Genomic DNA, 16,493 nt, shown 5'->3' with positions numbered 1-16,493 from the left:
ATTACTATTAAGCTGTGCTTGAAGCTGTTGTCCTGTATATTAGCTATCATGCAAGCTGTTGCGTGAAGGAATCTACTGGACTATCAGGTTACATCAGGCTCTTTATGTGCAGATACAACAAAGTTTGTTCTTATTTGCTGTCTTTTCTAAGGGCTTTTCAAATGTAGTATTTTACTTTAGTAGAAAACTTGTGTCTGATTAATTAAAATCTTAAGATCTGAAGATCAAATCAACTGAATGCAATCTGCTGTAGACACCAGAATGTTAAACAGTTATTGACAATATACTGCAGAATGCGGTGTGTTGATACCAGCTGAAGTCTGCTCATGCAGAGAAAGTAACATGTTAAAGTAGCACCCATAAGAAAGCGAAGAGAACTGTAAACATAACTTCCTGTATGTCAGGAAGTCACTGACAGCACTTAGTTCCTCTTTCAGGGTGTGAAACTGTTGCTGTTGTTGAATCTGGAAACATTTGTATATTTGTCTCCAGCCAGAAGATCTGCATCGCTTATCATAGATGAAAGAAGCATCAACCAACATGGCTCAGGGGGAGCTCAGAGAGTCTGCCCTTATGATTGAGAGCCTCATTGCGCAGCTAGTTGATCTGCAGAAGGAGGTTGGCTTTTTATCTTACGTATGAAGGCTTTAATTTTTGTCAGCCAAAATGCATGTGTTTCTTAGTGCTAAGTGTGAGTACAGACCATGGTTCCATTCCAGGAAGGATGTTAAATGATCTGAGTTTAGAAATAAACTGAGGTGATTAACATTGATGATGAGTTTGCAGTTCCATAAGGGCTGATCAGAGTTTGTTCTACATATGTTCACCCTGAGCATGTATGAGTAGGGAAAGAGAATTCAGGAAGCTTTCAATAGGTGAAACTTTGATATGATATTCAGAGAGATTTTTTTTAATGCTCTTAATTTAGAATTTCAATACAATAATAAATGTTCCAATGTCGCAAGCATGTATAGACTTGTAAAGCAATAGGTGTTTGCCTCAATGTTTCTTAATTTAGAAGATTGATGTCATATAATGACTGTCTCGATAGCTATCAGTATGAGTTTTTACAACTGTCTTCTATACATTGACATAATAGCTGCAGAAGTTTAGAGACATAAATACTGATCATGTCAGAATTCTATTTTTTACTGTAGCCCATCCAATCCTATGACATTTTTAAGATGTCATGAAAAAAATGATGCCAAAATATAACTTATATGCCAAAGAATCTGGCTCTACGAAACTACCTGTGTTTAAAGTTAAAAGTTAAAGTAAAAAAAAACCCAACATCCTAACTTACTTACATTTCAATACTGATTAGACCTAACCTAAATCCTTAAGAAAAATTTACCAAATACATTTGAACAATGCTGTCACGCAGATCACAAAGCTAACAAAATTAAAGCACTGCTGAATGACACTGTGGACTTGCTTGTTCACCTCTGTCTTTTTTGCAAATATTGAGACTCATGGTTGGCGTGAACGTATAGCAGAGCTGGAGGCAGCATTGGTAAAGGAAAAAAATACGAGCCGCAAAATGCTAGCAGACAAAGAACGTGAGGTGGCTGAGATCCAAGCAAAGATGCAGCAGCAACTTCATGAGTATGAGGAGTTGTTTGATGTTAAACTTGCTCTGGACATGGAGATAAACATCTATCGTAAGCTTCTGGAAGGAGAAGAAGAAAGGTGAGGAAACAAAAATTTTGGCTCATCTTTTGACATCCCTTCTGAAAAGCTTTGATAACTCAGAACTCTTTAACTTTGCTTTTCTTTAGGCTAAAGCTGTCTCAAAGTCCTTCATCTCATGAAACCATGTCTCGAGGCTCATCCAGCAGTGGAAGTGTGTGCACCACTCAGGGAAAGCGGAAGCGTGTTGACATAGGGGAACAAAAAGCCAGCAGCTCAATGTCAAAAGTGCACACTGCCTCAGCCACAGGACCCATCTATACTGACGAGATTGACAGAGGTGGCAAATTCATCTGCCTTCAAAACAGTGGAACTGAGGCAAGTTTGACATGATTCATGTCACTTCATATGTATGTGGATTTCTAGAATAATTTTTGTGTATCAGACTTTCAAACGAAAACCATGTATGTGACAAGTCTAGTATTCTGGGTCACACTTGTTGGGATTTGGTACAGTTTAACAAAATACAAGTTTTTGAAAAAAATTAATGTTTCCGATGTGTGCTATAAAACAGTTTGATTATAGATTTGGTTGATTTTGCAGAGAGTGCCTCACACTGCCAAGACAGCCTGCTTAATCATGTGACTTGGCTGCACCAACCACTCCTCATTACTATCATCTCTGAGCCCATCCACTCTGCTGCCAACTGTAACACAAAAACTATTTTTCTATCTTTTGTTGTAAATTTCAGCAAAAATGCATAACTGCGTGTTAAAACTGCATTAATTTTTTTCTGTAGGTATTCATGTGAACAACCAAAAATCAAACAGAACTGTATTTCTGAACTTTCTTTCTTGAATCTGTATTTAAATCTTAACATTTTCTCTTTTCGTGTCATTTTATTTTTGTTGACTTTTTTACAGTTACAGAAAAGCCACAAGTGGTTCATTTTTTTTTGGTCTGGTAAGCTGTAAAAGTTCTATATCATCCTGTTAAACTAAAACAGGGAATCAAAGGATCTTAGTTGCCCAGAACTGCATGGATTTACTTGCTCTCAGAAATCTGGACCATATCTGGACAAAATTTCCAGTTACATAACACAAAATACTCTCATTGACTGGCAACAATTTACTAGACTACAAACAACTGAAAATATTACATGATTGTTGATGAATATATATTGATTGTTAATAAGGAAGTAAGGGCAGTGTGTTGCAACTGTTACAACTCTTCGTATAGGATGAAAACTGACTTTAGTCACTCCTGTGTTAGTACTGGGTTGTAAATGATTGGATCTAAGACACTATGAACATTCACTGAAAGCAAAAGCTTGCAATTTTAAACAGTATGACTCATTTCTGTGAATTAGTGTGTGTATACAAATGCCACTGTATACACAGATGACTTAATTGTGATTGTATGTAAGTTTCTGACTATGAACAAGCATCACTTTAACTGTTTTTTAAAATATTTAAAGTACTTTCTGTGTGATATTTTGCATGCTATGGGTATATATCTCAATAAACGTATTTCCAAACTTACATTTGTCTGTATTTCAATTCAATTCAATTTTATTTTTATTAAATTCAATATTTGATGTCTTCAGTATGTATCTACAATGTAAAAAGTAGCAAAAATAAATAAAAAAACATTACATGAGAAGGTGGACACACTTTCTCATGCAATGTTTTTTAAATACATTAATGTAATGTAAATACATATACAGATAGTATGCATTGAAAAAAATAAAAATAAAAATCTTTTTCTACCTTGACTCATTCAGTGGCTGCAGCCCCACATGACCCTGAAGTGGTTAAGTAGAAGAGGATAGATTGATGTTAACCTGTCATTAATATGGCAGGTGTGACAGCTGCTAGAAGGGCTACTTTTACTTTTATACTTTGAGTACATTTCACAGCCTGTAGTCTGTGAGTCTTTACTTAAGTAAAGAAGTTGAAACAGAGGAGCCTGAATACCACCACATGAGTGAAGATAATCTGTTGGAGATCTGCTGTGCACACTGCCCTTAAAAGGAGTCAGCTCACTGGGGGAATGCAGGCCAGGGACGAGGGGAAATGTCTGAGTCGAACCTCCAGCAAAAGGTGAATCTACCTTACACTGTAAAAAAAATCCGTAAAAATACAGTACAATCTACTGCATAAACGTGAAGGAATTTTAGTTAATTTTAGTCATTTACAGGTATTTTTCTGTATTTCTCAACTATTGCAATGCATTGTGGGAAAAATAACCCGAAAAGGAGGGAAAAGTAAGAGCAAGAGCAGCCATTAGATTTCTTTCAGGCTTCATTGGATTTTGGACTCTGGAGTTGGAGAAACTGCCTTCAAATTTCTGTGGTAAGTATTAAAACTCATGTTTTCTTTTATTAAAATTATGTTTTTCAAAAGACTCCGCATTTTTATTTAGAAAGTATTGTTAATTTATCTGTTAACAGGTTTTGGCTGTCTCCAGACAAGTCAGGAATATTTTGCTGACTCATTTTCTAAATAATCGTTATTTAGGTTTAACATGACTTAAGCTTTCCATTTTAGTTAATGTTAAAATAATTTTTATTGTGATACCACGAGTTTTGCCCTTAAGTGGCTGAACCAGTTTTCATAAATATTATAGTTAGCTGTCTGTGTCTTTCTGGGTATTACACAGCTGTGACTGCTATCTGTTTTGTATTTTTTGGTCATTCTTTAAGGCTTTGTGTAACGTGAAGGCAAGAAAGCGCAAGCAAAAATAACCAGTGGTGTAATGAATCAACAGAGGGTCCATGACCCTCTTGGGGACACTCCCATAGGGCTTAAAATCTGGGACTCTCCACCAATTGCTCTTAGAACTAAAGCTTCTCAGATGAGAGGTGAAACATCTTCCAAAAAATTAAAGAAGTCCAGATGCTTTTCTTTCTGAGCTCCATCGACTATGATGACCTGGATGACTGAAGAAATTAACAGACACACCACAGGAGTAACAACCCTAAATATAACAAATACTGAAAAGATATTAGAAATGAAACAGGCTACACTGAAAAAAATGAATGGTTAGATTGGATATTTTGGACCACCTACCAAGCAAATGTCTCATGCACAACCGTTAGACCAACCCTAGCCACAATTTCAACTCACATCAGAAAATAGTTCAGCCATCCTGGCACGCATGCTGAAGTTGTTCAAGTTGTTTGCTGCCCCCAAATGAAACCTGCAAACTGCTGCACTATCTTTACCCATCTGTAAAACCACAAACCCCTCCAAATGTTGATTACTACCCAGGAAATTACACCTGTTTTTATAGGAATGAATTGAATTGAATAGTGTATTTATATAAGAAGAATGGGTTTATTTTACAGGTTAATAATTTTGGTCATGTGTCATGTGATGGGCCAATGGTATGACTCCCTTTAATGGGTTCCATTTATTTCCCCACAGCATGAAATAGCAGAGAGGCCAGTAAGAAATCACATTTGTTTTGGCATATACAGCCTTTTTCCATCAAGGTTATTGAGGAACCAGCTGAGCTGACCCAGACTTTCAAATCAAAGTCAGGGTTTTCACTCTAGTGTTGGAATAATAATTTCCTGTATTTACATTTTCTTACAATGAGAATCATGGTTATGTGTACAAATGCAATAAAGTGATGCAAAAAAGTGTCGGGTTTAAGAAGGTTGTTACACATTCAAAATCAATCATATTTTATCGCTGAGATATTTAAACATCACATGCTAAAAGCAAGCGAAAACATCCCATTGAACATGGACCCTGAAGCAGCAGGGTGGGCAACAAGTTACTTTTTAAAATAAAACTGTGTATAACAGCTAGAATAGCCATGTATCTAGCTCAGAAAAGTTGTAAATGACAACAGGGGCCACAGAGTAATGAAAGTGACTGTTGTGCAATATGTATAACTGATGGTATTTATGAAGTAGAATAATCACAAATGAATCATTACAATTTGAAATGAAATGCAATGCAATCACCTTTTCCTACATGTTGTATTTAATCACCATAAAGAAAATATCCTATAATTAGTGGTAAATTACTGAAAATCATAGTATTCAAAACACTGTTAGAATGAGAATCTCAAAACTTCATGTGCTATGTACAAAAAATAACAAACAAAAAAGCAAACAGAAAAACAAAATGTTTTTTAAATGGCACTTTGGTTTACTTGTGTACTGATACAACACTGACTGCATTTGCTAGGATTACTAGGGATAGGAATGCTGAGAATTTAGTGATCCCGGTTTCATTATCGATAACACTTATAGATTCAATTCCTTATCAGTTCAATAAGTTCAAAACTTATCAATATGTTTTCATCGGCTCTGCTTTGAGAGTCACCACCATCGCTAGCATATAAAAATATATCACATCTCACGTGTGCACTATTGACCACACAGTGTGCGCATGTTGCAAATGTTTGTGCATGTTGGAGATATTTCTGCTCTTTTTTGTGATCAGTATTGGGATCCATCCACTCTCTTCCGCTTATTCTTGCCAGGGTCGCGGGGGGAGGGGCTTTCCCAGCTCAGTATTACAAAAAGTAATTATTACACATATTACACAGAACATTTTTCACACTTTTAAAAAAATGCTGTACGTTACTTAATTACTCCCAGGAGAGAGTAATTCTTTGTACCACTCATTACATTACTTTCTCTGTAAAATAGCTGAAACACACTCTCTCATAATTACCATTTAACAAGATAAACCTGATACTACAACTCAACACAGCAACACAAATACATGTTCTAATGAGGACACACATATGATCTTTCTCTTAGTATTTAGGTATGAATACAAAGCAAAGATGAAAACCGGCTTGAAGAGACGTTAAAGTAATGACCACCGTGATTCAAACATGGTAGAAATGGAAACTGCAACCTGACTGCTCATTTGTATGTTACTGTTGATGTTAAGGGTCTTGGTGCTGGGTCGGCATTCACTCAGTTTTCACTCTTGGTTCTTGGCTAGCTTAGCATTAGCATGCTGTCCGTGCAGGTCTTTTTGTGCAGGCCGAAGTTGTGTTAGCATGGTTGTTTTTGTCTTGATATAGTTTAAAGTTTACCATCACACCCTTGTCCTTTTGTGCAATAAAAATAAATGTCCACATCCATGCTATAGATTGTGCTGCTATTTTCCTTGTCTGACACACAAACTGAAATCAGCTGATTGTAGTGGAAGTGCAACTGGAACCGGTAAGTGAGATCGATGGGCAGGCAGACTAACAATACTAATGAATTGGACTACTGGAGCAGGTTCTCTACAAGAACCAGTTTTCTATATAAAAACATCAAATACATTTTCAGCTGCTATAATCTTCAACATTTCATCTTCTAAAAACCAATCATGTAACCTTTCAAGAAATTTGCTTAAACTCAATCAAATAACCCATATACAATTCTATTGCAATAAAATAAAAGAATTGATGAGTATCCCATGTCATATGCAATGGTAAATGGACTGAATCTTATAGAGTGCTTTTCTACTCTCCCAGAGAACTGAAAGCACTCTATACAACATGCTACAATCACCTTCTTCTATACTTATACTGCTTCCTAACCACATTCAGACACATTCATACTCCGACGGACTGGAGGAGCCAGGATCGAACCACTAACCGTCCGATCAGCAGGTGACCTGCTCTACCTCCTGAGCTACAGCTCAGCTACTTCAGTAAGCTTGAAACAAAGTGCTCAAATTTTTTAGCAGCGTACCCTGGAATTGTTTGGGATTGTGAACATCAGATTTTGAAAGTTATGGGAAGGCCTATGTTAATTAAAATGATTGTAGGTCACTGGTTATTACAGCGACAGCTGCAAAAAAGCCTGAAAACCAACCTCCAATATAGGGTGAAATGCAATGCTAAAAAAATAAATAAAGGAACACTTGAGAATATAGCATCACATCATTTACACTTATGGCATATTGATCCAGTTACTCAAGTAGCAGAGGGAGTTGTTAATCAGTTTCAGGTGCACTAGAAAGACAACATTGAAACCTCAAAACAGGAATGGTTTTACAGGTGGAGATCTTTTTTCCCCTTTTCAACTTTTGACTGTTTTTTTCACTAGTTTTGCCTTTGGCTGGGGTTAGTGTCACTACTGGTCGCATGAGGTGATATTTGAACCCTACAGAGTTTGTACAGGTAGACCAACTCCAACAGATGAGAGCAGGTTCACCGTGAGTAGATGTGAACATTATGCTGCTACTTGTAACGCTGTTTAACATCACCAATTTGGGGGGGTGTCACTGACTGTCTTAAGGAGTCATTTCCGTGGAGGGATGTGCAGACCTCTGCAGGCTAGGCAACAGTACAATGACTGCCACTGGGTATTAAGGTGAAATCATGGGATCCATTGTCCAACCCTGCACTGTTGCATTTTGGTGGAGTATGCAGGCAGTTCCTGGAGGATGGAGGAATTGATACCAGTGAGTAGCCCCCATGCTTGCTTGACGTATGTCCATTATAAAACCTTTTGGACAATATGTGTCAGTCATTTCAGTGCTACCAAGTTGCAGGAGGAGGTTCCTCAGGACAACATCTGCTGTCTCATTAGGCCTCCCCATTGTCTGGCATGCATGTAGGGCTGAAGGTTCTACAATGCTTTTTTTTAATTGGCAAGTCAAAGGCCAATTAAATTCTTGTTGGTCATCATAATTGACTACAACAGATAATTTCTCTTTGATAGCACAAAAAGGATTTGTACTCATTGGGCAACAAAATACTGAGACAAATGGAAAACCAATAAACGTAGTGAATATCTAAGGAGGAGAAATGTAGATTTACACAAGTTGGAAAGATCTTTGGAGTCATTTCTAAATAACTGCAGGTTTCAAGATTAGTGCTTCAAACAACAATAGATAAATTCAAATAATTTCGATGTGTAACCACCAAAGACCCAAATTATCACCCTCAGAGGAAATGAAATTGGTTAGAATGTTCATGAACAACTCAGGAGCCACCAAACACAAACCTGCCATGAACGGGAAACAGCTGGAATATTAGTGTCACTATCCACAGTGAAGTGTATTTTCATCACCGCTTATCTAGTGCTATCTAGGGTTGTGGAGGTAGCAGCCCAAGCAAGGATGCCCCCGTCTTCTCAGCTGCAACATTCTGAGGGATACTGTGAAATGCTTTCTCCAAGTCCAAAACAAATGTAAAACGGTAAGGCAAACTCCTGGTTCAGCATTCCATGACCAGGACAAAAACCTCACTTTTCCTCCTGCATCCAAGATTTAGTTAATAGACACTCCTCTCCAGTACCCTGGCATAGATCTTCCTAGTGGGCTTGAACCCCTGTAGTTGGAGCACACTCTCCGGTCTCCCTTAAACATGGGGGCCACCACCAGGGTCTGTCAGTCCACCCCAGATCTCGATGCAACATTGCAGAGGCAAGTCAACCTGGACAACCCTACGATACCCAGGGCCTTTAGGAACACACTGCAAACTTCATTGATTCCTGGCAGTTTGGCCACTAAGGAAGGTATCTTACCACCCAACTATGTCACGTAACCTGTTGAAGTCAACAACAACCCACCCACACTATACCACTTTCTCCAACTGGTGGTTTCCCAAAAATGCAGATGGAAAGTCTGCTTCTGTGCCCTCACCAAACTGCTCCCTCTCGTGAGTTTTTGCTTCAGCTATCGCCCTCACCACATTCCACTGGGTATGTCAGAAAGACAATGATTCCATCTCTTCAAAACTCCATCAAAGCGTCTGGAATGATCTTTTCAAAGCCTCAAACTCAACCCTATTGAAAACAGTGGACTACACATAAAGGTCAGTTCTGTACCAGGAAACCAACCAATTTAAATGGTCAAGGTGTTACTTGGTAAGGAGGTTTATATAATTGATCCTGTATGTATAATTTTGACCTTGTGTGAATCTGAGAAAAACCCAAATAAATACAAACTTGTGAACCAACGTCTTGTTTTTAGAGTCATTAAAGATTTATGCTGTATGATAATTTTACCCTTGAAAAAAGACAGCTCAAAGAAATAATAAAAAGACCATAATTACAATGACGAGTGAAACTTTTGACCACAATTGTATATATCCAACTTGTAGTCATAATCCATAGTTATAATAATATTGTAAAATAACACATAAGGACTAGCATTTTATGAGTACATAGTGTGCCAGTTTGTAGAAGACACAGTGCTGAAGATACAGCCTTGTGGTAAGGCTTAATCTTGGTTCAGAGTTTCTGTGGGATTATTCACTGTCCAGCTTCTTGAGCTCTGAGGAAGGACTCTCTCTGGATGGCAGGATATCGTAGTGGCAGGAGATGTGGCTGTTTCTTGGTAAATCATATGGATCCTGCCCAAACTTCACATGGCCACTGCCATCTCTTGTGGACTGGATGGTGCTTACCGTTGAATCTGTAATCAAAGAAATATCAGTTGGCATAATATAAGGTACAAAACTGTTGATATAAAGAACCAGAACACTATTTTAAGATGCTTAATTTTAATCATGTACCTCTATTTTTATTTGATTGAACATTTATACAAATAGAAATAAAACGTCTGATAAAAACGCAGAAACAGTGAGAAAGTCTAAATCAGAGAGGAACTGTGGCAATTTGTCTATTCAGTTCTTCTATTTTTTGGGACAATATTTCTTACCTCCACAGGCTCTTGACACAGTGTAAATGAAAATGTCAGCCATGAAAGTATTGTGAAAAACTTAATACAAATCAAAGCAGTTGTTTTTATAGTGTATGTATGCGTAGTATGGTGAGCGCCATGTTACAAAAATCAAGAGGTTCATGACCGGCCCATGTGACACGTGATGTGACATCAAAATCGCCACGAGACACTCACAGCACATGAAAGAAGGTTTTTATGTTGGTTTCCTTACCCCTGATAAGTTCATACAGTGGGGCAAAAAAGTATTTAGTCAGCCACCGATTGTGCAAGTTCCCCCTCTTAAAATGATGACAGAGGTCAGTAATTTGCACCAGAGGTACACTTCAACTGTGAGAGACAGAATGTGAAAAAAAAATCCATGAATTCACATGGTAGGATTTGTAAAGAATTTATTCGTAAATCAGGGTGGAAAATAAGTATTTGGTCACCTCAAACAAGGAAAATCCCTGGCTCTCACAGACCTGTAACGTCTTCTGTAAGAAGCTTTTCTGTCCCCCACTCGTTACCTGTATGAATGGCACCTGTTTGACCTCATCATCTGTATAAAAGACACCTGTCCACAGCCTCAACCAGTCAGACTCCAAACTCCGCCATGGCCAAGACCAAAGAGCTTTCGAAGGACACCAGGAAAAGAATTGTAGACCTGCACCAGACTGGGAAGAGTGAATCTACAATAGGCAAGCAGCTTGGTGTGAAAAAATCAACTGTGGGAGCAATCATCAGAAAATGGAAGACATACAAGACCACTGATAATCTCCCTCGATCTGGGGCTCCACGCAAGATCTCATCCCGTGGGGTCAAAATGATCATGAGAACGGTGAGCAAAGATCCCAGAACCACACGGGGGGACCTGGTGAATGACCTGCAGAGAGCTGGGACCAAAGTAACAAAGGTCACCATCAGTAACACACTACAACGGCAGGGAATCAAATCCCGCAGTTCCAGACGTGTTCCGCTGCTGAAGCCAGTGCATGTCCAGGCCCGTCTGACGTTTGCCAGAGAGCACATGGATGATACAGCAGAGGATTGGGAGAATGTCATGTGGTCAGATGAAACCAAAGTAGAACTTTTTGGTATAAACTCAACTCGTCGTGTTTGGAGGAAGAAGAATACTGAGTTGCATCCCAAGAACACCATACCTACTGTGAAGCATGGGGGTGGAAACATCATGCTATGGGGCTGTTTTTCTGCCAAGGGGACAGGACGACTGATCCGTGTTAAGGACAGAATGAATGGGGCCAAGTATCGTGAGATTTTGAGCCAAAACCTCCTTCCATCAGTGAGAACTTTGAAGATGAAACGAGGCTGGGTCTTCCAACATGACAATGATCCAAAACACACCGCCCGGGCAACAAAGGAGTGGCTCCGTAAGAAGCATTTGAAAGTCCTGGAGTGGCCTAGCCAGTCTCCAGACCTCAACCCCATAGAAAATCTGCGGCGGGAGTTGAAAGTCCGTGTTGCTCGGCGACAGCCCCAAAACATCACTGCTCTTGAGAAGATCTGCATGGAGGAATGGGCCAAAATACCAGCTACTGTGTGTGCAAACCTGGTAAAGACCTATAGTAAACGTTTGACCTCTGTTATTGCCAACAAAGGTTATGTTACAAAGTATTGAGTTGTATTTTTGTTATTGACCAAATACTTATTTTCCACCCTGATTTACGAATAAATTCTTTACAAATCCTACCATGTGAATTCATGGATTTTTTTTTCACATTCTGTCTCTCACAGTTGAAGTGTACCTCTGGTGCAAATTACTGACCTCTGTCATCATTTTAAGTGGGGGAACTTGCACAATCGGTGGCTGACTAAATACTTTTTTGCCCCACTGTACATGATAGTTAGAATGTGCTTAATGGTACAGCCACACTAAATAAAATACTGGTTGGAAACTGGGACAAAAAAAAAAGGTACTGTGACCAACTTGCAATCTTTCAAATTGTTGCTTCAAAGTGTGACCAGGTTTGTGGCCACTCACAGCTGGTTGCCATCATATAAGTGACTTTGCTGTTTGACATGTTTGCCATGTGCCAGGTTTGCTATGCTTATTCTACTGTAGAAACATGAACAGCTAGAAATGGAGGCTACTTTTTTGTTATTAGCAAAAATAAGCTGATTGTAGCAAAAAACAATACCCCCCCCCCCCCCCCCCCCAAAAAAAAAAAAAAAAAAAAAACAAATAAAAAAAATAAAATAAAATAAATGAAAATTAAATATTTATTTTACCTGCCTGGTGCACAGATAACTGAAGAACCTTTACAGTTCCAATTATGCTGTAAAGTGATTACTGCACTATATTACTGCATTGCTGAAAAATGTAATGTCAAGACTGTGGAGTCGAGGGTTGAGGGTATTGTGTTTTCAAACCACAGGTGACCAGTTGCTGCAGTCAGTCACCAAATGTGAAACAATCCAGTGCAATTACTGTACAACCAGCAATTTTGTTCTACCTGCAAGGGCATAGTTCTGCTATTTTCACTCTGAATGGGTTTTTAAAATGTTCATTAGCATGATATAAATCAATTTCCCATGTTTTCTTATTGCACATTGTATGAACTGATAACTGATGAATCTGCAATCTACATCTACAATTCACTTCAAGTGTTAAAATGTTAACATAGTGCAGTAGAAAAATAGTGTAATATAAATACTATACTCTGAAGATTACGTCATATTCTCCATCTCTAGTTTTACATAGTAGTTATGCAGTTAATATTGCAGAAAGAAAGTAGACAGCGATAACAAACAGAGTTCAGTCCTCACCAATTTCATAGACATTCTGGTTATTGGTTGGGCTTCTGCTACTAATCTCAGCATATGGTGGATCCCGCCTAGCTGGTGATTTCATTTCCACATAGCCACATTCTGTGTTTTTGGTTATCAGCATGGGAGGATCCTTTATTGTGGCGTATGGGTTTTCAGAGCTGCTGAGCGAACAGGAGCTGGCATGATAGGGTGTGCCCTTCATCAGATCTGCACAGCACAGACAAAGGATCCAGTGACAACTGAATATCAGCATTAAAAATGACAGTTCATAGTTATGTATAGGACTTGCCTCTTAAAGATTTCTCCATGTAACTTCTATCACCTCCACAGGCTCCTGAAACCAAAAAGTCTAAATCAGTAGATCAATAACTGAACAGTAAAAGTAAAAATAATGTGAGAGATTTTATTAAATAGAAAAAATCTTTTATAATATTAAGAGCTGGGGCTTAAGTAGAGGAAATGTATTCTATTTTTTTTTTACCAGTTTTAATGTCAATACAAACACTATGCTAATAAAGTCTTATTACATAACTCCACCCACAAGCACTAGGTATGTGGACTAGTGACTGTAAGGTGACAGTGTTTGTGTTACATCAATTCAGTTCCTATCTGATTCATGGTTACAGAGCAGCTGGGGCTTATCCTACCAATGTTGCTCACATTCACACCTGCTGTTAACTTAGAATTCTCACAATAGTTGTGTCTTTGGACTTTAGAAAGACAATGAGTGAAAGTACCAAGCAAGATCTAAATTATTTTCACAAATGTTGAATATTAGATCAAGACAAATATTGATCACATGACACTGACCAACTGTCCAACTCAAATAAGCATCTACACAAAACAAACTCATAAAATTGACATATTAGCTCAGACTTCTCTGTTAATATAGCCCCACCTGGTGGCATTAACCAGATATTGTATGTTAGTCACTGATGGTGCACCAATTAACACCTTAACTTACAGAAACATCATATTACACATGTGGTAGACCACAATATTTTTCCACAGTCATTCTAAACTGGTAAAATTTATTACAAATTATAATATAATTCTATCATCTTATGTCTAAAGCGAGCAACATAAAACTGAATTCATAGACAAGACTGAAAGAAATTAACATGTTTTCTTACCTTATAGCTGCTTAGTACACACATAATATGTAAGTGATCACCCAGAACTATACAAGCAAGAATCTACTCACTGTAGGTCAAAAATGCACATCACACAACCTGGATCCTCTATGTACAGCAGCCTCATTCAAAGTGAATGTAATAATTTAGCCTACCCTAGGTTGTTTGTGTCTGTCACAATATAGTTATGTGGAGTAGGAAATCATGCAATGTTAATTTTTTGTTTTTTTGATAATGAGTGCGCGCACACACGCACGCACGCACGCACACACACACACACACACACACACACACACACACACACACACACACACACACACACACACACACACACACACACACACACACACACACAGCAGCTGATTATAATATTTGCAGTCCACAACTCACCCAGTTGATTTAAGCAGTCCCCATGTTTCCACTCTGCATGTAGTGTGCCAGTATGATCAACAAGAAGAGCACATTTTCTCTGATCCATATTTTTAACGTTTACAAAAACCTGGTTGTTCTTCGCCTAAAAATGCCACAAAAATAGCTCTTAGTATGTTCTTTTACAGACAGTCAACAGAAATTGTACTCTGCAATCTCCTTGTTCTTCTGTCTTAGAGGATTTAAATCTCTACCTTTCCATTTGGACCATGCTGGGGGCTGATGCATTGGGTCAGAGTATGGTAACTAGGGTTGGAGAAATAATTGCTTAGATGGGGCTCACATGTTGCTGGATAACCACCTGAAAAGTTACAGGAGCTGTTAGATACAAAGTATGTCATGTATATATATAATTTCTTCATGTCATTGCTGTCTGGGGCAGTCTGTAAAACAGTAATTTCGTTGGTTAAGCTTCACTCAAATGTCGGAGACATTTGTCCCATCGTCTGTTGTTTATTTGAATTACCATGCATTCACACTTATTCATAGAATACATCTCACATTACAAAATGTGAAAGCTTCATTTCCTCAAGAATCAAGAAGACAAATGTGTTTTTTTCATAATCACAGTAAATTTAACCTCTTAAGACCCGAACTCTTTCATGGCATGCATTTTTAATTTCTCTTTGCTATTTGGGCTGATTGGGACCTGATGAATGTAAGAACAAAGAATTACCTGATTTTTTCAAAAAAACCCATTTTTGCTTCTGAGAAAACTGTGATTCACATATGAGAACATGTGTTTTTAATTTCAATAGAATAGTGGCAGTATAATGTCCTCGTTAGTGGACATCAGGCCCTTGTAGAGCAGAATTTATTATTTTGGTCTATACAACCCAAAATGTGATGTCCACATATGTGGACGCCCGGTCCTAGGAGGTTAATTTAAAGAGTATTGAAGACCTTTAGCGATGAAAAACTGGATTATGTTCAGGTGCATCAACTTCACGTGTAATATTCTTGAGCTGCGTATGTGCATGATATTAAAACTAAATGGATATAGTTTAGAAAACATTTAGAAAAGTAATAAAGTATTTAAAGTGTATAGAGTAAATGGATGAATGTGGATTGTAGTGCTGTGAGTAGAAAGAAAACTTCAGGACCAAGACCTGTGAATGGCTTCTTTTAAATCTGGTGTGTGAATAGTTTTGACTTTTGATGAATATCAAAAAGAATTTTTCCAGTCAAAGTTCAAGGAGGAATGAAATACTATAACAATACTACACATTTTACCAATTTCTTTTAGCAATTCATGCATAAGGAAATGTTCAGAGCTTTTAAAAGTATAGGGTTAGGGACAGAAAAACACATGTTCTTCTTCAGGCTCCAGGAATGCTACTGCCAAAAACTTCATGGAGTGAAGGGACTGTTCATCCATGATGTCATTGGTACCAACTGGAAAAATTGGTAGAGAGAAGTCTGTGAATAATGGCAGAACTTCAATCATATCTGCCACTTTGCCACCATGGAGATAGTTAAGCCTTGATAATACTCTGTGGACACAGATACAGACAGCTGGAGAGATTCCTGTTGTACACAAGTGAATGCGCATGCGTAAGCTGGCATGCAGCCGGTTTCAGTTGCTCCTGTTTTTTTTTCTCCATACTTTTCTTTGTCTCTTACTTATTACATAATTTCTTCTGGGATTAATTAAACATTTTGATTGTGATCATATTTTAAAGTCTACTATCTGGGGCCATGGATATCCACCTCATACTTGTGGATAAAGTATAACCAAGGCTTAAGTGATAGCACAAGAGACCTCAACAATAAATCACCAATAATGATAATTACAGGTTGCTTGTGCTTATAGCCCACATTGTAGACAGAAAGTTTGAAGAAAAGAAGAACACTGACTCTAATCAACTGTAACAGT

The 16,493-nt window shown here is 38.1% G+C and overlaps 2 protein-coding genes across 3 annotated transcripts in view; one reads left to right on the top strand and one right to left on the bottom strand.

Moving 5' to 3' along the window:
* The first annotated feature begins 300 nt into the window (after positions 1-300).
* Positions 301-3,170, top strand: LOC146513747 (lamin-B1.S-like). Of its 2 annotated transcripts, none has more exons than XM_085166887.1 (4): positions 301-618; positions 1,469-1,689; positions 1,779-2,011; positions 2,237-3,170. In XM_085166887.1, the coding sequence occupies exons 1-4, from the start codon at positions 520-522 to the stop codon at positions 2,272-2,274; spliced, it is 591 nt and encodes a 196-aa protein (XP_085023013.1). In that variant the 5' UTR covers positions 301-519; the 3' UTR covers positions 2,275-3,170. The 2 variants fall into 2 exon arrangements, with proteins under 2 accessions (XP_085023013.1, XP_085023012.1); XM_085166886.1 differs by having other exon boundaries at positions 326-618; positions 1,779-2,007; positions 2,233-3,170.
* A 6,428-nt stretch (positions 3,171-9,598) lies between these two features.
* The window catches only part of megf10 (multiple EGF-like-domains 10), a 56,067-nt gene continuing 49,172 nt past the window's right edge, over positions 9,599-16,493 (bottom strand). Inside the window, exons 21-25 of the mRNA XM_085166885.1 lie at positions 14,812-14,918; positions 14,579-14,702; positions 13,345-13,389; positions 13,053-13,262; positions 9,599-10,019 (exon numbers count right to left, since the gene is read on the bottom strand). Of these exons, the coding sequence (XP_085023011.1) occupies positions 9,853-10,019; positions 13,053-13,262; positions 13,345-13,389; positions 14,579-14,702; positions 14,812-14,918 (653 nt within the window). The 3' untranslated portion in view covers positions 9,599-9,852. The remainder of the gene's footprint in view (positions 10,020-13,052; positions 13,263-13,344; positions 13,390-14,578; positions 14,703-14,811; positions 14,919-16,493) is intronic.

Source organism: Neolamprologus multifasciatus, chromosome 7, assembly GCF_963576455.1.
Source record: "Neolamprologus multifasciatus chromosome 7, fNeoMul1.2, whole genome shotgun sequence".
Lineage (NCBI taxonomy): Eukaryota > Metazoa > Chordata > Actinopteri > Cichliformes > Cichlidae > Neolamprologus > Neolamprologus multifasciatus.
This window is presented reverse-complemented; position numbering and strand designations above follow the sequence as displayed.

Bases quoted from the DNA above. Each gene is read 5' to 3' on its own strand.
- LOC146513747 (XM_085166887.1), top strand. From the start codon at position 520: ATGAAAGAAGCATCAACCAACATGGCTCAGGGGGAGCTCAGAGAGTCT. The intron at 619-1,468 runs GTTGGCTTTTTA...GCAAATATTGAG, and splicing joins TAGTTGATCTGCAGAAGGAG to ACTCATGGTTGGCGTGAACG. The intron at 1,690-1,778 runs GTGAGGAAACAA...GCTTTTCTTTAG, and splicing joins CTGGAAGGAGAAGAAGAAAG to GCTAAAGCTGTCTCAAAGTC.